At 39.4% G+C, this 22,991-nt stretch overlaps 1 protein-coding gene across 2 annotated transcripts in view; it reads right to left on the bottom strand.

Moving 5' to 3' along the window:
• The window catches only part of DPYD (dihydropyrimidine dehydrogenase), a 365,352-nt gene that overhangs the window by 81,825 nt on the left and 260,536 nt on the right, over positions 1 to 22,991 (bottom strand). For both annotated transcript variants that reach the window (XR_012588641.1, XM_074597190.1), the window contains exons 17-18: positions 15,648 to 15,768; positions 14,597 to 14,716 (exon numbers count right to left, since the gene is read on the bottom strand). Coding sequence is in view for 1 of the 2 variants with exons in the window: in XM_074597190.1 (XP_074453291.1) it covers positions 14,597 to 14,716; positions 15,648 to 15,768 (241 nt within the window). In the remaining variant the exon portion in view is untranslated. The remainder of the gene's footprint in view (positions 1 to 14,596; positions 14,717 to 15,647; positions 15,769 to 22,991) is intronic.

Below are 22,991 nucleotides of genomic sequence, written 5' to 3'. Positions count from 1 at the left end.
GGGAATTTAGTGCATTGCTCTGTCAGATCATTTTAATTGTTATCCAATGAGGGCAGCTCAGAGGGTGAGTAAGGGACTTAATTTATGTACTTACTCATCCCCTTGGCTTTCACTGATAGCAACACAATTCCTAAACTGCATTCACTGGTCTTCAGTGATCAAAGTAAAGGCCAATTAACAGAAAGCCACGGGCCCACAAAGTGTTTGTTGATTTTAAAATACTGACCAGAACACACACTGCTGCTGCTAAACCCATACCAGCAATATTTGGCACTTACACAGTGCCTTCTAGGAGAGGATATCCAAATGCTACACAAAGGTATAATATTTTTATCTCACAGAAGAGAAGGGGTGCAAGAGCAGGCCTGGAAATTTGTGTGTGAAGAGAGCAATTCCCCCTGAGCAGAAAAGGCAGCAGTCAGCCCTCCTGGCCACAAACCCCTTGGCCCAGAATGTCACATCGCCCTTTTCTCAAAAACTGTTGGTAATTTAAAAGATACCTTTTTAGAGGTATGCTCTGTAAATCAACACAAGCAGTCTCCTCTTAGATGTAAATTACATACTAATGTCCTGGGCATCTTATTCCCTGCATTTTCATGAATGAATTTTTATTCCCGGTCAAACCACAGCCTCAAGCACGGGAATATGGCTGTCCATAGAAGCATACAGGACTGCTGTTGACTGTTGCTGTCACCCATAAAGAAATTACGTCCTGCTTCCTTCCTGTTTTTCTCTAATATAAAATAAAATGTATCTGAAAGAACTGATTCGTTCTGGGGGCCGTATCTTTAGGCAAAACTGCGTTGCTTCCTTGTTCTTTTTGGTCACACAGAATTATCAGGAATTCTGAAGGTTATTTTAAGTAATCAATGTACAAGTGAAAACGAAGAGATCCCATTTGCATGAGCTATTGCTGATATAATACTGTGTATGGAAAGCTCAAAGAGGAAGACTCACAAAAGCATAAATGTTCCATGTGAAACTCTAACACATCTGTTCAGCACTGAAAAGCCAGCATTTAAGTCCAAAGCACTAGAGAGCCGAGACAAGTGCATTTTTGGAATCAAAACAAATGCTGGTAATTTAAGAAAATACTATGAAGCACACAAAGACTGTACAATGCCATATGTTGCACAATGCATCTGGTAATCAGTTTAGTGTATATGCCAAATTCACTAGAAGCCCAAATAGGCTTAAGTTCTTTATTCAGAAATTCAAAAAGTAAACTATAAGCATAATAAACATGGTGCACTTACAATTAGAAAAAAATGTGGATTTTTCTTTTTACTTACAGAACACAAATAAAAATTAATCTCCTAAATTATAACCCATAATGAATATATGTCCAAGCTCCACTTTTGATCAACAGCTTTCACAAAATCAGGTTTAGGACATGGTGTGTTCTGCAGCATAAAAGAAAAATGTTATTTTTAAATTATTTTACACACAATGTTTGCTTCTGTTTTGAAGGCTTGAAGTCATGAAGGTTTTATGCTGTCATTTGTGATTCTATACACAATACATTACTGAAGATGTCATCAAACACAGATGTACAGGCAAGCTTGCATGTATTGTGGTCCTAAATCAAATATGAATCCACAGCTACAGTATTAAAAATACAGTAGAAATCCCTAATTCAAGTGGACAGTATCACCTATAAAGCCAAAATAAATGGAGTAGGATAATAGTTTTCAGACTTAGGTTACAGTGTCAATGCAGAGACTTGAGCTGTGTTAACTCACCAAGCTTGATCTTGCTTGCCAGAGCATGCTTGTCAATATTTAGCTCCCAGGGAGCATGTCACGAGTCTTTACAAAAACTAGTTTAAATACAAAATACTATAGCAGCTGCTGTGATCCTTTTTCTAACATTGAGATTAAATTGCTGAAATTTGTTTTGAGCTTTTTAAACCAGAAAATGTGTGCCATATACCTACTGTAACAAGAATATGAGAAACAGCATTAAGGGATTGCAATGCTGTTATTAGGGCTTATTAAAATACAGAAAAACACCAGATGCTTTACATTAACTGATTGGAAGATATTTTAATGTCAGGCATACAAATATCACTTTCTCCTGTGATATCAGATTAGAAAATGGACAGGGATAAAATCACATACATCTGTGTTTTTGAAAAATGAATTCTACACCTGCACCAGAAATAAAATGAACCATTTACTTGCCTAACCACCGGAACTTCATCCTCAAATGTATGCATACACTACCTTAGGCATTTGACAGAGGTACCTAAATTAGGAATATACTAACCTCAAATTTCTGATGCAGTCAATGGAGCGAGAAAGGAACCCACCCCTGAGAATGCCCATTTCCTTACAGTGATGAGGTAGAAGCTTAACAGTCTCCTAGTGAAGTGCCTGAAGTTCAGTGGGATAACCCATGGCTGTACTTGGTTAGCATGCCTGCTCAGAGCTGCCCGTGAGATCCCCGATGGCGAGTGCATATCACCAGCTGTACCTCAGCAAGTCCTTGGCCTCTCTGGGGACAGCCTGGAAGGGCTCTCAGACACAGAGGTGTCCTGGTAGGAACGGCAGCTCAGGAAGGCAATGCAGGTAGTGTAAGCAGAAGAGAGCGCCACTACTGCCTGTCTTCTCTGCCCAGCAAACCTTTGGCTCAGTGAATCTTATTTAAGAGAAACAGAGAAATAGCAAAGGACATTGGACACAGCCCTAGAAGAAGCCCAAGTTTGGAAAAGAGATTGTAGAGTGACAATTTTCTTTTATTTTTGAAGACCCTTTTACCACCCCACACTGTCTGACTTCAACGGTAAACTGGGGATGTTCTCAGAGCTGTAAAATAGTGAGCCTGAAAGAAAAGAAAAATAAAGACATCAAAAAGAAATCTGTGTGCCAACCTCACGCAGGAGGGAGCTCCTCCCTAAAATGCCCCTCAACAAGATGAAGCAAGACTTGGGGTGATTTTCCTGCCTCTGTCAGGGTTCACCTTCTCTCTGGATACCTGCCAAGGACTGATCCTCTAATGTGCTTTTTTATGAACAGCAAAGATGCAAGCAATCTCTTTGTTATTGCAATAAACCAGATTGTATCACGTAGCAGGCGTTATCAAAATATTTCTTAGGGAAAATAAGTTGCCACCAGATCCTCCTTAGAGGTCTGAATTCTTCAAAACCCACCTTCAATAACTTCTGAAGAAGCTGCTCAATTTATAAGAAAAAGCAACTCATTCTTAAAAGCCTTGCCTGGCAATACCTTCTCTGCAAGTGCTCCTAATGCACAGAATTTATCAGGGCCTAGAATTAGAAGATTTCTCTGAGTACTCCCTATTAAAATCTAAGCAGCTCTTGAGTGGGCATATATCCAAAAATTGGTGAAAATACTGCCAAAGCTGGTGTATTCAATAGTCAGGCAGCTGACGTGGCATTAACAGTGTAAGCACAGCAATAACTGACAGGGAGTAAGATAAGCTCAGACCAGCCAAAATGTGGACTGGAGTAATCATAAATACTTTTGAAAACCAACAGGTCACTCAACAGGGCCATGAAATGGCCAGACAAAACTGTAACACAGTTAACCCTGACTCCATCAGCATGCCTGCTTGCAAAAAACCCCACAGCTTTCTCCCCATTTTGAGCTGCCTGTAACAACGTTCTTCAGAGCATCAGCCTTACCTCAGTGCTGAGTCAGGTGTGGTACCATACATTTTATGGACAGGCCTCATGTAATTAAAAACACCCTCTCTATATAGCTGCCACAGCTGTGCAATAGATTTCTCATTCTGAAACAGTGGGACACTGCTCTCAACAGTTCTCACTTAACTCAAATAATGGTGGTTCAATCCCTGGCTATGAATGTCTTTTGGGATTTAAACAGGACTTAGTAAAGATAGTTGGTTATACAGTCCAGGTTAATAAGGAAGACATTTGCAATTACCTGGCAAAATAAAAACTGCAAATTGAACATAAATTGGAAAACTGAATTACTGCAGCAGGTTTTTCCTAAAAGATTTTGTAGGATACGTTTGTACAACCTGTGTGTGAGTAGGATATCTGTATAGTGCATTTTATACAATGGCATGCTTGCACGAAAAGACACATTAAAATGCAGTTCCCTTAGCTGACTACTATATATTAGTTGCATTCTTTTGAAAGGTAAAAAAAATGTTCTGACGGTTATGAAATGCTTTTATAAATGCTTCTGGCAATAACTCATCAGGGATGATGTGATGCCCAGTGAAATACAAGCCCAGGATCTACCCCGTTAAACAAACCTGCTATATTTTGTGTTCTGTACTTTATGTGTGATGTTGGCATTAGGATTTATTCATCATTCAAGTAGGATACTAAAAAAATACAGAATATTAGGAGGATTTAGGTGAATAAAGATGTATTCACTGTGGTGAGTTCATCATAAATTGTAGCTAACCAGTGGCAGAACTTTCAAAGGTTACTCCTACATGGCGGCAGGACAGCAGCAACAACTGCCTAAGTATGTCCTTGTGGTGCTGCTGGACGTAAAGGTAGACCTTGGGTTTAAACTTGTTCCAGGGATTATTTCTTTTTTTTTCCTAAACCCCCATATTTTATCCAATTGTCAAAATATCCTGCAACTGGATTAACCTCAGCATGCACAATTTCATGTAACTGTGAAACCTTCTCTTCAAGCCACTTCCTGACCCATTTCTAAAACACGTCAATCCAGTGTTTAGTAGGTAGAGTGAATGATGAGAGCCCCAATGTCCTCAGAGAGATGCCTAAGCCACCGAGGCTACAAAAGTTACTGAACCAGGTGGAGGAGCTAGCATGCAATACAGAAGTTGGGCTGTATTGTCAGCAGTGGTAGCAACCCCAGACTGATGGCGGAAGATAGTAGTCAGTTGGCCTATCCTGCAAGCACAGCTGTGCTACAGAGAGAAGGAAGAACAGGAGGAAGTTCCATGCTAACAAATGTTAAATAAGAACTCATTTTTTCTATTTATTTGTTAGTTCATACTTTGATGTGAAATGTATTGCAATATTTTTTTTTTCATAAAAGTAAAAACATGTTTATTCTTCAGGTAAGATGAGAGTATGTCCTCCACTGAATACAGATGGGCTCTACAACCAGTATATGCCACTTGGTGACTAGAGAAAATCAATATGCAAAGTAAGATATGGAAAAAAATGAACATGCTTAAGACACACCAGGTCAGTACTCAGGGGTTTTAACCTCTGCTGATACAATTGTTAATCAGAATTGTTTACAAACTCTGCGAGATTCTTGTTTTTTGGGGGGAATTACAATTAGGACTTCTGCTCTGTGAGTGGCAGGTACAGTTTATAATTTCCACAGAAGATGGCTGCCTCATTGATCACTCTCAAGCACCACCTGTATCACAAACCCTGCTGTTGATTCGGGTATGGAATAACAAGTCAGCAGAAAAGATCATTATGGGCCCTGCACGATCAACAGCAGGGAGCTTTTAACTCTGACATATTCACATGAATTTGGACCCTACTTCCTTTGTTAGGTCTTTCCTCTGCCTCCTATATAAAAGCTCCTTAAACTCTCCCTAAGCCCTAAACCTGTATTCAAGTTTGAATCCATCATGCACGTAACACTGCAACAAAGCTTTGCAGACCTCCAGGTCAACCTGAACTCTACCACCTGAAATTATCTTCTTTGTGTTCCAGCCCATGACCATACGCTTAAACACTTAGAATTACTGCTTCTGTACAAAATGTACTTCTGCATTGCCTGGAACACCGAGAGCAGAAAGCTAGGCCCAACTCTAACTTGCGCGACTGCCGGAGACCAGCTGGCAAGCCAGAGTGACCCTTCTACCCAGTCACCGAGCTGGGACATCCTAAGGCATACAGTTCTCACAGTTTAGACGTGCTTTTGTAGTGAGTAGTAGCCTTTCAATTGCAGTCTGGAGACTTATACTGTATGCCACCACAGCCTCTAGTCCTTGTTCAAGCTGCACTTGGAAATCAAAAGACAGTTTGACTTCACTGTGATTATCCAGGGAGGAAGGTGAGCAAGATCAGGTTGAGAGAGCTGCTGAGACTTAATGGAAAACAAATCTAGCAGTAGACTTCACCAGGGCTTTTCTTGATTTCTATTATTTTAATTAATGTCTATTTGAAATTCTTGATAGTATTTTAATTCCTGTGTTAGAATGAACTGAAAAGTACTTAAACGCGAAGTATTTTTCAAATTAATAATTCATAAGATACTTAGAGCAGTTATATTTAAATGACCTCCAAAATGAATTGTAGTAAGTTTTTTATGATAGAAATACATCAGTTTTCAACATGACAATCTCCAAAAGACATGACACAAAAATATTCTGAGGTATTTTTTTATGAATGTTTGGAAGATTGGAAGAGATGATCATAGGAGAGACACCTTCTCCCCTAGACCTGACAGACATGGAAAGACAATCAACTCATGCTGGTGAAGACAACACCAATGGGTTCAATCTTGCTGATACTACTGGAAGGAGACATTTTCTGTTCCTGACTGACTGACACCTCCTCATCAGGTTATACTTTGCATTCACCTCTATCCACTGCTGTAACCAAGCTTAAATACAAGACCCGGCTCCACCAGCCTGCTTTAACATGCTTTGACTTCCCTTTTACTTTCCCTATTCATCTCCATTCTTTGTTAGTCAGACTATGTCTCTAAGTTGCTAACTATAAGAGCACTCTTTACTTAATCATACCATTATATGAACTGATTTCCCAATTTATCTATCTGCACTCAGATTACAACCACACATTCTTTCACCCATGCTTGAGCAAGCCAGGCCACAGCCATTGTCTCTTATTTTTACCATATTATGTCTGAGTAGAATTTATGATTTTATCTGAATCACCTTCTGACATTCACCTTTGGTAGCTATCAGTAAGACTTGATAGTTTAACGGTTATCTATTTACTAAAAAAACCCACTCATCTGGGAAATGAATTATTTCAACTGGACATAGTCCCTATGCGATTTCATGTAAACAGTAAATAAAGAACACTCAACAACACTAGTTTAGAGATTAATCTAATTACAGGCTATTAAAAGAGGAGAATATAGCTGATTGCATTTCTAAAACACCGTACAGACCAGCAACAGTTAACAATGATTTGATGATTTTCTAGGAGTTTGGAACAAATACTTGGCTTCTAGTCTGAGAGCAATGCTGGACATTTCTGTCTGATGCTTGGGGGATTCAGCCAACTAACAGATACATTTGGTGAAGAATCTCATTCTAGTCATGCCCTCCCTTCCTAATTTCCCTTTTCACTGTTTTGTCGTCTTTGCCTGTTCCTCAGGGAACCGAGTGATTGATAGCCTAATCCAATGACTGTATTACAGCTGCCTCAACTTGGACTCTTTTCCTTATCATTAGCAGTTAGCCTATGGTTAAATTCACAGCTCACTGCTTGGTACAGCCCCTGAGATTTAAGGGTCTGGCCTTTAGAAAATATTTAACATAAAATTGAAATCTTGACATACTGAGAATTCAGTTCTCTGCAAGGCTTCTTTAATTAATCCAATGTACTGTACCATTGTTCTATATGAGGCTGTGACATGGTGAACTGTTACTGAAGCTCACAGAGATGTATAATTCTAAATTGAACACTCACTTACATGTACCTACACTGCATTTGTTTCCCAAGTACACGCGCATGAATGTGAAAATTTAAATTCAATCTATAACAATAATAAAACACAAACCAATTACACTTCAAGAGTAAAGACTTCTCATTCATTTCAAGCTCGGAATGAGCTTTGTTAAAGTAAGAGGAGGAGAAAACACAGGCTTGTTCAAATGCTGTGTGTAAAGACTCATGCTTCATTCTTTTTCCAGGACTCATTTAATCTTTTGGTGAATGAAATCAATTATGATCATTTTTAATCAACTACAAACGGCACCTGTGCTAAAAGCGTAAAGCGTTTTCTTTGTGGGAAAGAAATTGGCTAAAAAAATATTAAAAGTGGAAAAATATGCTTAGTTCTCTGACCTTATCTGGAAAATAATACTTATTTTTAAATAGCTATGGGAAGGATGTAGACCTTGATCTATGCTGTAAACCTTTGCCCTACTTCCAGTCAGTCGATGAGCTGCAAGCTTCTATGAAAATGGCAGCTGAGTCCCAGATGAAAAATTATGCATCTCATAAACTGCTATTCTGCTGAAATGTCAAGCTATGGCAGGGCTGTACCTCAAACTCAGCACTTGGCATTTTCCTTCTGTCTGCTTTGTTGCCATGAAGCAAACATGAACAGTGAGGATTTGTGTAGGGCAGGTAGCAGGCGAGCTCCCTGTCAAAAATCTATTATTAGGGCTCTGATCTCTCCTGCACAGACCAGTGACGGCAGAACACTAAGAGAAATCAGACTGCTGCAAGGACACCACGGAAAACAGAGGACTCTTTGTGAATCCTGACATAATATATGCAAATGAGGGCTTTTAATGGCTGAGCTACATTTAACAGAAATAATAAAACAAAATTAAAATTGTACTATGGCATATATTTGTTTTTTACTCCTATCCACACTGTTTTATAAATATATGTTAATGTAAATAGTCTTTAATGCTCGGTAAATATTTATACTAAACAGAAGTGCCTATGCATACATACATTTGTTTTGTTTCCAGTGATGGGCAGCTTTTCATTCATTTCTATTGACCGAAATCCACACTGCACAGTCACTGAGAGAACTGTGATTAGGAAAGTGAATGCTCTTGGCTTTCTTTTCACTTTTCTTTTAATGATGTGTCATAAAATTAAAATTAAAAGGCAGCCCTTATTATTATAACTTCATCTTTTCCTCTTTCAATATAATTCATACATTTCAGATTAGAATATATGCCCCTATTAATAATGTCAATTATCCATATAATGTATACATTTTAATTTAATGAAATAACACCCGCAAAGCGTACCCTTAAAAGTCACAATTGCTGCCTGACAGTGTTTTTTTGTAAAAAGAGACAGCTCCACTAACTTACTTCAAAAGTAACTAAAATTAACTGCCTCTGCTGGCTTCCAACAATTACATGTTCCCACATTTAATGACTGAATCTGCTATCTAGGTATATTCCTTCTGACATCCCTTGTGGTCAGCTATGAAGTTATAAGACAACTTTCTGAATCTCTCTTGTTCTGGAAAAAAATACAAACATATGTATTCAAACATGCCGTACAATATATTCATGCAAATAATGCCAAAATACTACAGAATGTAATAACCGGACAAAGCAATAACAGAACATAGACATGAAGTGTTTGAACTACTGCTGTAAAATACTGCAATATTTTTGCAACAAAGCATTAAAAGGTTACATAGTGAGTGCACCGTGGAGAGATTTGCTTTTAAACGAAGTTTTTTGCTAAGTCCAGTGTATGGTTTTATAAATTCATCCCCTAAGGATCTGGCTTCCAGACAAAAACAAAGAAACAAACAGATGACAAAGAACAAAAAAACATGGAAATTCAAACAGAAGCTCTGCTCTATTTTGCCTGCAATGGATATCCTATTGTGCTGCAATGTGATGTGTTTCATAAAACACATCTGGAATATGGAAGCACAGTATGAAAGCTCATGAAAAAACTTGGTTTAAAAAAAAAAATTTAAAATACATTTAAAGAAAACAAATCTTAGGGAAGCATATAGCTGCTGAAAGTATATTAACGTTTCTCTGGGAAACCTGCCATCTTATTCTAGTACCTATAAAATATGCATTTTCAAAATAATTTATACTTTACAGACTAAAACACCTCTTTCGGACCAGAGGTCATTATTCTTTGTGAGGATAAAAAAAACCACAGCATTAGCTTCTTTTTAAGAAACAAATACTCTGCCTTACATGGGTATAGGAAGAGCTCAGGGTAAAATCTCATCTATTCTATATTCTCAAACCTGAAATACTGCTGGCTCAAAAAAGCTCCTCAATGGTAATCAAGCTATGCCTCTAATCCTGCAAACACACATGATAGTTACACAGTTTGGGAAGCCGTATCTTAATTTTAGTATTTTTCTTTCATCATAAGGGCTTTTTCCCTTAACCATATTTTGGAGGCTTCATTAGGAGATTTCAATTTTTTGAGTAATGGGCAGTTCCTGGAAACTTATAAAAAATAGATGAAGACTGGGATCCTCTAAGCACAATGTCCTCTCACATAACGGGGCCACAGAAATTCATAGGGCTACCATAGCCCTTGGGCTCAGCCAAGGCTCCATAGTGCCAATTAGAAATTAATTTTCTTAGAAAACAACAATCTGTCAAAATTAAAGTGAAATTTTTTCCTGCAAACATTTTTGGCACCAGGATAGAGGTAGAAGGTGAAGAAAAAACAGAGATATTTTACAACACTCAATAGTCAGAGGGTAAACTTGGAATCCAGGGGACACAGCTGAGACTCGGGATCACATCTGGGATTTAAACCTGGCTCTCCCACGTCAGGCTCGTGTACAGGTCAGCACTGTGCTAGTATGAGTGTGTATCCTGTGAGAGCTGTTTCACTTTGTATTAATAATTCAGTATTTGCAGGGAAGTGGAGAAGAGAGAGAGACTCATCCTACAGTCTAGTGGTCAAACACCCACCTGGGATACTGGAATCCTTCCCTGTCAAAACCACCCAACAAACAGGAGGGTAGGAAGGAGGAAACAGCAATGCTTCTTACAGCTTAGCAATTTTCAGCTGATCAAATTAGATCAAAACAGGAAGGTCACTGCCCGAGCACTGGCTGGGAAGAAAATACTGACTGTGACAACTCAAAGCTAAACGGGGTTTTTAAAGTAATCTCATTAAGTCTCCCCTTGAAAGATTTTAAAAAAAAATGTTTTAAAAAAAGAGACATGTCTGTTCTCAAAACATCCCAGGATCTGGCAATGATATTAATAAACCTTTTTTTTAAAATTATTTTTTATGTATTTCAGACAAACCATAGGAAACTACCTGTCATTTAGTAATTTAAAAGGAATTAAGAAGAAATTCCCTTTTCAATGTCTCTCTTTTCTGGAAAAACTAATGACAATCCTCCTGCATAGAGCTGCTTCCACAAGAGGCAGAGGAGAAGAGGAGGGAAGAGGCCAAGGGGAAGTCGTATACAGAAAAGCTTTCTTCAGTACATGGCCACGTAGGACATTTCCGAACACTGGAGGACAGGGAAGACTGTAAGTCAAAATGTCAGGCTGCTGCTTGGACAGGGCATTAACATACTTTCATTATTTGCTCTTTGACAGAAACCTTCATCAAACTCAGCGGAGAGAGTCTGCACTCACCTGTATTAAGAAATGTGCGGACATAGTGAATTTATAAAACATTGAAGAACAGCTGTCCTTTCAGAGAGTGACTTCCTTGCAAGGTGTTCTGGCCCCTGCCACCGGGCCGCAGAGCTTCCCTGGCCACGCTGCCAGCCCGCCGGCCCCCTCAGCTGCTGCCAGGCGCCATGAAGCACCTTCCTCCCCTCAGGCCCCGCCGGCCAGGAGCCAGCCCTCAGCTTTCAGCAAAGCCCGGGCCAGCCTGCAGCCTTATTTCGGGGTGCAAAACGTGGACTTTTGCATGTTGAGCTGCGGTGGCTTACCTCCAGCTTTCTGCTGGCCACCTCCTCTCACAGGCTGAGGCCCTCGGCCAAGGCGCGGGGCTCCTTCAGCTCCCAGGGGAACGAGTGGAAATGCAGAGCGCCGAGGACAGAGCACGTTCCTGCCCGTGACACAAAGGGAGGAATGTGTCCCTGCTGCTGATGGTGGGCCCTAAGCACAGCAGCTTCTGCTTTTCACTCTCTGCAGCAAAACCACCCTTTCAGACACAGCAACCCCTACACCAGCAGGCAATGCTACTGAACGCAGGGAGAATTTCCTATGATTTACGTGTAAAGAGAAGGGGAGAAAAGATAAGCAAGCCCAGACTGATCTAAAATCCAGTTGAATCCAGCACTACAGAAACTCCTCACAGGCTGGGTGATGCTGAGGGTCACCAGCTTCAGGCCCAGGTCCTTTCAGACCTCCCCAGCAGACCCGACCGAGGGCTGGGGGCAGCTGCCACCCCACCCGCGGGGCCTCCCGTCACCAGCGTCACCGCGCCCTGCCGGGCAGAGACCCCCACCGGCACCTACTGCTCCTCTGTGCCACGCCGTGCCATTCCTCATCCAGAAAAGAACTAAAATCTGCACGACTGGAAAAAGTCCAGGAAGCAAGACACAGCTTTTGGCTGTGCCCTGTATCTGCTCTAAGTTTGTGCGCCAGAGAACACGATGAACCAGCTGTGCTTTGGTAAAACACACAGGAAATGGACCAGGCTTATTGCTTCTATAATAGCGCTGATTTTATCATATAAAATTAATTCTCTCTTGAGAGGAATTATTTGAAAAAACAACAAAAACTTATGGACTCTATCAGATAGTAAAACAGAACAAGAAGTTTAAGCAAATCCAAGTCGAAAACCAATACTTTACACTATGACGCGACTTTCAAGCCAGGACCACAGAGCACTTCCCAACAAGCCTGCAGGCATGTAAGTGGTGTTACTGCCATTTCACGGACAGGAGAAATAAAGCACGGAAAGGTCAAGTGCGTGGCTGCAGGCCACACGGCTCAGCCCTGGCATGGCCAGCAACAGACCTCAGAAGTATGGCCACCCTGCCCCTTGCTCTCACAAGACGACAGGCTCTCCCATTTTTTGTCTTCTTGTAAGCATGCTAGTGCTCTTGATTTAAAATTGCTTTCCTGCTTTTGTAAATTCGTACACTGCTATACCCTGATCGCTGAGCAGAAAGCATTGCCTATTGGCTCTGTGGCTTTCTTTTGCGCAATGAGTTGTGGGATTGAGCCCTACTGATGTCAATTATCAGCAAGAAACCTTTATATATTTGTCTGCAACAATACACTCTTTCTTTATTATGCTCTCATAATAAATTGACAGCACTTCCAGTGGTTTTCATATTTTTTAAATAACTAGATCTGCGTCATAGGTAATGGTGCATCCTAAAATGACATTTTCCATCTTCTTTAATACATGTAAAACTTCAGGAAAAAAATCCCCACATTTTTACACTTACACACACACACATACATAAAAATAAAAGAAACAAAGAACTTTTCCTCAGGTCCCATTTATAACAGAATTATAAACCACAAAAATGCTGGTACGTCCTCCCTTATAGCTGAGCATCCAGGTGCCACTGTAATTTATGCTACATACATGTTTTAAATTTGTGACATAAGAGACACTTTTCATAATGCAGTCATTTTATAGATTTTATTAGACAGACTTATGGTAGGAAGGAATATTCAGAAATTGCAACTTAAATGAGAAAATGTGAATGGTGTTACTTATATAAAATACTGCTGCAATAGTTCTTTTATTAATTTTTAATGCACAGCACCCACTGTGACCTCCTTTATTCTTTTCCTGTCAACATGGCAGGCTAGAGAAATTGAAATGGGTTGTAGCTGTTCTCTTCTTGTTCCCCTCTTCCTCCCATTTTGCATAATATTAAAATATAACATCTTATTGGACTGTCACTGTGAAATAATCATTATACAATAGGCATAATGATTTTTTCTGATTGTTATCTCTTCCTTGCTTTTCAGCGTTCTCTCAAAAATTCCAAATTCCATGTAGTTATCTAAGGCAATAAGGCAATTTTCCACTGAATACACTCGTCTGAATTAAAGTTTGTTTAAAAGGTATCTTTTGCTACATTTCTTACGGTTCTCCAAGGATAACACCAGTCACAAAAAATAAAGCATTTTATGCCTGTCTGGTCTCCTCTGATTACGTTTTTGGGGTGAGGTAGGAGGTGGGTCCGATAAAATAGTGTTTGACTCAATCAGGACGATGCTATTACTTCTGTTACGTATATTTACTGCTACCTCTATCACCAAGGAGACTAATCTCCATACCAGTAAAGTCAAGAAGCTCACAGTATTGTCTTTGCAGGGCCAAGTTCATGTTGTCACAGCAACAGAGTGCACAGGGTCAATAGATTAATACATTAGTGTGCACAGGCACTGAACTGGAGTGTAAAAGTTTTGCTGCTGGTTTTAAAATTAAACTGTGAAGCAGGACTTGGAAATACGGCCTACACAAGATATTCTTGTATATCTCAAGGAATAGGCAACAAAAATACGCATATATTTGCCTAATACAGTCTATCATTTTTATCACAGAGGGAAGAGGAGGAAATAACCTCCTTGGAAAAGGTGCGCTCAGCGGGAAGGAGAGAGGAAGGCTGGAGTTCGAGCTATGAAACATACACTGTATTTGGATTGTTGATATTTCCCTCTGCAATGCCCTTTCATTAGCCTCTGTCTAACGTGGGGCCTGACAATTGTGACAGAATGAAAAATTTGAGGAAAAGCGAGGGTCAGGAGAGAAGAGATTTCCTTCCCTCTCTAGCGACCCTATCACAGTATTCTGATGCAGCGCTTTACCATTAAGGAAAGGGCAACCCAGGAGCCTTCACACTTAATCTGTTCCATCTGTCATGACTATTAGAACCATTGACCAGCAGTGAGCTTTAAGAACTCCGTGCGACTGCAGACATGATATTCTAGCCCACTACAAGGACCTCCTGATGTTTTGAAAGCCTCCAAGGAAGTACCATGCATCAAAAAGGGCAACACCTACCTGACATGCCACCATATGTGGTCCTCAGTCCTCCACCAACTGCTGGCCAAGGTGTGCTGTCTGCTTTCAGTCCCATCAGTCCTGACACAGTGTTGGTGGCTGTAACACCATCTGCGCCACCTGTGAAAGAAAAGGTCAGTCGCTTTTTGTTAAATCATGTGTATAAGAACAAGAGAGGGAAAAAACACAACAGAAAAACTGTGAAACTGTGAAATAACTAGAAACTCAAATAAACAGCCTAAGACAGAAAGCAACAAACTGTAAGGGGATGCACAGAAAGGTCCTTAAAACCAATCCAGGGCTGATAAATCTAGCCCTAGCTTCAAGGCAGGCTGCATCAGTTGAAAGAGCTGTAAGGGCTATAAGACAGCACACGTGGGAAACACTGTGGCTGACAGGAGGATCTCTGCCCTTCAGCTGTGTGGGACAGAACCTGCTACAGTGGTTGTTCAACACCTGGAGGTGCCCCAGCACAGGGGTCACCTCATCCAAGCTGATGACACCAACTGTGCACTGATGGAGACAGCCCATATTCTCATTTCTTATTGTGAGGAGCAAAACAAAATGACTGTGTGATAGAGAAATGATGACCACAGTTCTAAGTGATGGATTAATCCACCTACTTAAGTGCAAAATTATTTCCTGCCATGTTGTACTTTAAGCTCTAAGGAAAAAAATATACCTTCAAAAGGTGTATTTCTGTTTTCTCAGGATGCACACACCATTTTCACTACTAAACATAGGAATAGGGGAATGTACAGTGGTATGGTAAACATATAAAGATGACAGAAATAGGAGCGTGCAGACAAACACACAAAAACATATACGATTTATTGTTAAGAGTCTAATATAATTCTCTTCATGTATTGCTATATTCTAGAAGCACGGACAAAAATTATGAAGCCTTTGATCACTGTGCTTATTCTAAATACAACAAATAAACTATTTTCTTATTAGTTTCTGTTATTTGTTATTATTCCAGCAACTCCCCTATCTTCCCCCATCCAGCAAATTAGTAAATCTGCACAGCTTGTGCACTGGAGTCTGTTACCTTCCTGCGCAGCCATCGCAATATTCACAATATCAGTGACATTTGGGGTCAGCTTGGCAAAGAAAGGAACCTGAACAGCTTGTCTAACCCAGCGACAGATGTTCCGTACCAGCTCTGGATCCTGTTCAAATAGGTCAGATAAATATAGAACATAATTAAAAGTAATATGAACAAAAGGTATATAAAGGAAATAGAAAACTTTGCTGTAAGTGGCTCTACTGCAATTTAGTGAAATTACGCATCAGGACTGAACCTCATCTCATTAGTTAACTTATTTCAGACACTTCAAGTAACTGTAAATCCATTACACAAAGGTTAGTTCATGAAAAAAAGGAAAATTTGCTTTATTTTTTTTTTCCCCAAAAGACAAAGATATCACAACATGTTCCCTTCCCAGAGAGGGAAAAATATAATTTAGGATGACAGAGACTTTCTTTACCCACTTATTTAAAAAAATACTTTTCATTTTTAATGACTCGCTCCATGTAAAGTATGTTGAAAATAACCAGTATCCTACAAAATAACGCGAACCTGAAGCATTGGCTGATCATGCCTTGATCAAAACAACAAGGATGAGTCAAGGTTGCAGGGCTATCAGAATGCAATTCAGCATTTCCGAACTCTCTTCTGACTTCAGAGAATAACTTGGGATGGCCATAGTGTAAATGAAAGATCAAAATCTTCTCTGTTAAAGCCGGAAATCAAAATCTTCAAGTGTTGGCTTTTCACAATTTCCAGGCATTTACTTCCCTTATGGAATACGTCTCCTTTAGACAGTAATCAACCATCCTTTCCATTGAGAACGGCTCAGTGGAACTAACATTCTGTGTCTGGCACATGTAATGGTTATTGTTCAATATAACTCTTAGGGTATGGTTTGTTGCTTTTTTCCGTTGACTATTGATCATGCTCTTCAACAAATACCTTAAAATTTGCAATACTGACACATGTAGAACACAGTGCATGATCTGGTTAAAAACTGAATGGTGCTATTAGAAGATTTAGTACAAGCACAACCTGGGGTAGGTTAATTGTTACCACAGCCATTATTTATATTTACTAAATCTTTATCACTCTCTCAGATAATTAAGTCTGTTACATATTAATAACTTTCTTCCATTTGGATATTGTAAAAACTCAGAAAGCTGCACTGCTTTCTAGTAACTGAAAATGGGATGAGCCTAAATGAAGTTTAGTTTAAAACAATTCAGTGGACACCAAGGTTGTCAGTCTAGGGAACACACAGAAAATATCGAAAATATCCCCTTGTCCTTTTTTTTTTTTTTTTTAACACCAACGGTTAAATACAAACAAACAAAAAAAAAAAAAAAGAAAACCCCACAGGCTGTGTTCCTGGAAAGTACACAGTGCTTGACATGAATAGTAAAACCCTGCGACTTAGCTGTGCCATTCCAATAAAAATGGTGATCTCCCCACCCATGCAGCTTCCATGAAATATGTATGAACGCCGCACTGACGGTATGAAAGTAGTGGCATCTTTGACTTTCATTTCTGTTTTGAATTTCCTTGAGGCCCAACACAGAAATGAGAGACCCTCTAGAAGACATGAATTCTATATCCTTTATGTTAATTCTTCTTAGAAATCCTTGTCATAATGTTCAGGATGTTGCCACCACATAACTCATTATGCTGACTCTGTCGTGCTTATAGTGCTGCCATAAAAATTCTTACTACAACACACACGAACATTTTAAAAATTACAATTATTTTAATCCACATGGAATAACTTATTGGGAGATCTCTCATTCATATAAACCCGATTTCCATCCTACCTAAGACAATTTAACTAGTTCGCCTTTCTTAAGAAATACTAATTTGATTCCACGTCCCCCCTCCCCAAAAGTAAGTAAAGACCTTAATTTTCCATCCGTTCTGCTTCTGCCACACCAAGATTAATGCAACAAATGCAATGGAAGGGTCTTCAGTTTCTCAAACTAGCGAACAGTTTGAATATCTGATTGCACAACACGTCATTAGACAAAGCCCTTTGGAAAGGCTCACTCATATCAGTCCTGGAAACCTGCCCATTTTCGATACCCATAAAACCACAGGTAACTTACTAAGAAAATAATTTGAAAACTCAACTGAAGGAGGTGAAATCTTTGATTTTACCTCACTTAATATTCCAAGGGAAAAATAGGAATATTTAGTGAGGAAACATGGAAAAAATGAAAAAAGTTATCTCAGTGCTTTGCTGCATAGCTAGACAGTCACTGATAGGAATTGGAAAGGTGGTGTATTTTATACAAAAAAATAGAATTTCCATTAAATTTGAAAATTTTGGACTGAAACAGATATTTCTAAAGCTGATCTTTTCCCCTTGTAATCTTTTATCTAATTCATTTGTTCATTAAATAAATATCATATACATATAATGCTGGATATCTTAAAAGAAATTACTGTTTTGGAGACCTTATAGCAGCCTTCCAGTACCTGAAGGGGGCCTATAAGAAAGCTAGAGAGGGACCATTTGCAAGAGCATGTGGCGATAGGATGAGGGGCGATGGTTTTAAACTGAAAAAGGGAAGATTTAGACTAGATAGAAGGAAGAAATTTTTTACAATGAAGGATGTGAGACACTGGAACAGGTTGCCCAGAGAGGTGGTGGAGGCCCCGTCCCTGGAGACATTCAAGGCCAGGCTGGATGAGGCTCTGCGCAACCTGATCTAGTTGAAGATGTCCCTGCTTACTGCAGGGGAGTTGGACTAGATGACCTTTAAAGGCCCCTTCCAACCCAACGCATTCTATGATTCTGTGGTTCGCCCTTGTGCCACCCCCAAAACACACGCACAGGTGACAGATATCACTGCTCCCCTTTGCAGCGCGAGTCCTACAGCGGAGCTGTACTGGAGCATCCAGTGATAGGACGAGGGGAAACGGGTTCAAGTTACGTCAGGGGAGGTTTAGATTAGATATTAGGAGACATTTTTTCACTGAAAGGGTTATTAAACATTGGAATAGGCTGCCCAGGGAGGTGGTGGATTCACCATCTCTGGAGGTGTTTAAAAAAAGGGTAGATGGGGCACTTAGGGACATGGTTTAGAAGTGGCTCTTGTCAGGGTAGGCTAAAGGTTGGACTCGATGATCTTAAAGGTCCCTTCCAACCTCAACAATTCTATGATTCTATGATTCTATGATCCAGCTGACCCAATCTCCCACCCTCCTCCTCCACCTCTGCCCTCTGCTCTGCCTCCAGCCCCCTCCTGCTCACGCTCCTCCTGGCGCAGTGGCCCACATCAGAGAGCCACCCGAGCCTGTCCTCTCTCCCCCTTCACTGCAGTGACATTGCAAGTGTCCAGCGGCCACAGACACTACATGCCTGAGCTTCCCTGCTGCCAGAATGATTTCAATGCCATGAAGCCACTGCATGAGAATACCAGAGCTTTTATGCCCTACTGACAACTAACATATTCTCAAAGAGGAATAATATCCCCACCTGCTTTTATCTGTAACATCCCATTTTCTTCTGCAGATCACCCAGAATAAGTTATTTGTTCATTTATAAAATTCATGCTTTCCTACTAATTTGCACTGAGGACTCTGAAAAATGCATCATATGTCATCAGATGGTTGAAACCAGAACACATTCATGTCACTGGACAGCTAATTTCCATACAAAATGAATTAACTACACTTGTATAATGCAGGGGAAGTTCACTGGGTGGTGCGCAATCTCTCCATAGAAGTTTGCCTTTGGACTGAGAACACAAGAACACAACTTCTGAGAAAGATTTAAGTGATTAGAAACAGAGAATTCACTTCTAAGTGCAACTGTGGACTAAAGAAATTATCCCAATTTGAAATGCAGTTCAAAACTTAAGATTTCTGGGAATATTAATTTATCTTTTTCAGCAAAGTTTTAAACTCAGGTGCAAAAAATTTAACAAGTTGAACAGCCTGGTACCAAAACTAGTTTTAAAGAGGCAGTGTACAGGCTTCATTTTGCCCTAATTCATTTTGCTGAACTGGCCTCCCATCTACTTGGATTTCTGAAAGATTGATCCCAATTTACAAATTGCATTTACTGATTCTTAGCAGAGATTTGATTTATCAAACATGAGCACCTAACTTGTACGAGAATGAATCTTGAGGCCCGTGAATCACGTTACAAAACTCACCATCACTGCTAATACTACATAAATATCCTTTTTTACCCCGATTCACTTTATGAAAATGTCTTCAGCTTTTATCATTGATAAAGTGGTTGATGAAGCCTGCATAGTTGAAAAGTATTTTCTAAATGGCTTGATACGTAAAATGTTATTAGCTGTAAAAACAGCTGGGTATTTACATTTGCAAAATCAACAATATGAACCAACTGAAATATTATTCTGCTTAATGTAGTACAGGATTTTAATTCTTTTCGTTCGAAGTCTACAATGTTGCTATAAATTATCTTCTTCTATTAAACATAACTAGGTTTGTTGGTTCTCATTACTGATGATACAGTGGAATTGTTACAGAATGTGCAGCATAATTTTGCTCTGTGTGTCAATCCAGAAGAATGAACAAATGCTTCAATGGACTGTAACATCCATTGGTAGCACACTTCATTTATCTGCTGCATTTTAAAAAAAAAACAAAAAACCACCATCTAAATAAAAGCATGGTGAAATTATCATCATCTAAAACATAATATTGATTCATGCACTGTACCTACAGGAATCTGTTGGTAATTTAATACGATATAAAGTCTCTTTTGGTATGAGATGTACATTAGTGTGTCTTCTGTCTTTCTGTTCTTAATCAAATATTGCTTGTTTATTCCAAAGGCACAAGAGATTTGAATGTTACAGGGGTTGTCTTTTTACTTCCCTAAGCTGCAGTACAGAATCATTTTTTCCTGAATATTCATTATAGCCTTGGGCTAGATTCAGCTTTTAATCCTAACTACTCATTGCCAATGGGTAGCTATACTAGAGGAAAAACAACTATTCACCTTTTTTTCTAAATGATCACATGATAAGCTTAACTACAACCATAACTATAAGAGTAAGTCCTCAGAAATTAAAGCAGCAAGTTGTCTACTGATTGCATTTGGCATTGGTAATGAGATGAATCCCACGTCCTATCACCCCCAAGGCAGATACATCCTGCATGTTTAAAAAGGAGTGTGAAAATGCTGTGCTGGGAGTAGGTCACCTCTCCTTGTGTTTCATGGAAAGAAAAAAAACCATGAAAAGATTACCACAGAAATGTCAGGCTGTAGATTTTTGGAAGTTTTGGAAGTTTTTACTATGACCTATTTTCAGTGTTCTTGCAGGGTCCTCATTTTTATACTATCCTGTTTCTCCACCATCTTTATACTGTGTCCAGAACAGCGCTCTGAAGTAGGGAAGTACTATTATACCTGTTTAATAAATGGAGAGAGAAGCATCAGATAGACTGAGGTGAACCTCCTCAAACTCAACTTACTTTGGTGCCCAGTTTTTACCAAGTCATTTGCATAAGGATCTGAAAAGGTTTGTCTGGCAGAAAACTGCACTTGATTCTTCACAATACCTTAAACCGTGAGATACTTTCCACATTAACAAAAGAATTTTTTATTACTTGAATTGAATCGGGTTTTCAGAGTATTTGAATAATGCAAAAGATAGAAATAACAAGTACTTTAAGGTAACAAACACGCTTTTCCTAGCTATGCACAGTTTTTTGGAAGCACATATGTGTGTGCGCATGTATGTAAGTATGTGTTGCATGCAAAAAGAACGCAATGTCAGCCTGAAAGATGTCATAAAAATAAACCTGTTATAGAATTTCCCCCAAGAACTTCAGAAGGAAGGTTACCACTCCATAGAGCACATTAGCTGATCTTGTCTAATTAGCGCTAGAGAAAATGGACCATACCACGCAATCTTCAGTCCATCCCTAATTACTATAATGGTGGCAGTTCTGCCTCGCTAAGAACAGGGTAAGGACCTTTGCAGTTGTGGAAAGTATAAAAACATAACTCTTCTCAGACTGACGCATGAAGGCTTTCTTACGTAGGACTACTGGAGTTACCATTACAGGTCATGCTGATGATTTGCGCAAGTCCATTATCCTGACCACGATGATGGGAAGTTCTAGATGGCACAGATAATGATGCAAGATGCATTAGGACTTTGCATGCAAAGTCCTTAAATCTCATCTATCACTGACTACAATTACCTAAACAACAAAGTTTCAGAAATTAAAATACTTTATTCTATTTAATGCAAGTGTAAGTCTTTGATGGACACAAAACTATTCTCATATATATCTCTTGCCAATGAGTTTCATGGCTAAATCATGCATTATGTCAACGTGTTTGCAATTTTAAATACCAATACAAAGTTACAGAGGACTTTGGATTTGGATTAATTTAACAAACATGAAGCTGATGTGGGATTTCTTATATATGGTTAGCAGACAAGGGGCACCAAAAGTCCGTCATCAGTGCATTCTGGTGACAGATTTTCTTTCTGTACTGGCTCTTCAGAAAAAAATATATCTTGTAGCCCTCTTACATCTGTTATCATTGAAGGAATTTTTTATATGAAAAAATGCTCTACAGTTAACTTCCTCATTCTGCACAGTAGAAACATTTTCCAAAACAGTATGGATAGCTATGGGAAAAGGAGGGAGTGCTTTCAGGAATGACGTAGCCTAAGAAAAACTTCGTAACAGAGAATTTGCAAGATTTGGCTTTTAAATTTAATTCATGTACTATTCTCACTTTCCTGTTTCATTCAACAAAAGTCTATAAGGGGAGGGTTAAACCTGTCCTCACTCAAATTGCTGCCCGAGAGCCCATGAGGACTCAAACGCACCCTCATCTGATAAACAAGTAAGGGGAAAAGAATCTTTCACTATCTGCAAACAAACAACCTCCATGCAACAAGCAGACTTTCTTCCGGGCCGTGCTGCCCTTTCCTTTTGAACATTACAGTGGCACTACCTGCCATGACCTGCAGTGCAGGCAGGCAGGGAAGAGATACATTTGGAATGGCTTTAGAAGGTGAATAATGATCATTTCTATAGATTGCTTACCTATCTAATCCACTCCACCAGCTCAACATGTAGGTCTGGATCTGCATCTTTTACAGAGACCCCGCAGATGTTCTGAGGACTTGTTCTCCTGATAAGCTGTTAGTTTAAATGCTTCTTATATGTGTTTCTCGTATTTCTTTTCCAGATCAAACATGGATCCAGAAATCCATTAGGAAATCAGAATTAAAAAAAAAAAATCAAAATTTCTCTCTGTGTGTGAAGAGCTACTCTTTTGCTATTCCTTCAAACGTGAAGAAAAAGTAAAAGTATGGGAATTTCAGCTTAAAGCATTGCAAATTAGTATCTTTAGCA

This window comes from Larus michahellis, chromosome 8, assembly GCF_964199755.1.
Source record: "Larus michahellis chromosome 8, bLarMic1.1, whole genome shotgun sequence".
Classification (NCBI taxonomy): domain Eukaryota; kingdom Metazoa; phylum Chordata; class Aves; order Charadriiformes; family Laridae; genus Larus; species Larus michahellis.
Note: the sequence above shows the minus strand (reverse complement) of the source record. Positions and strands in the feature narration are given on the sequence as shown.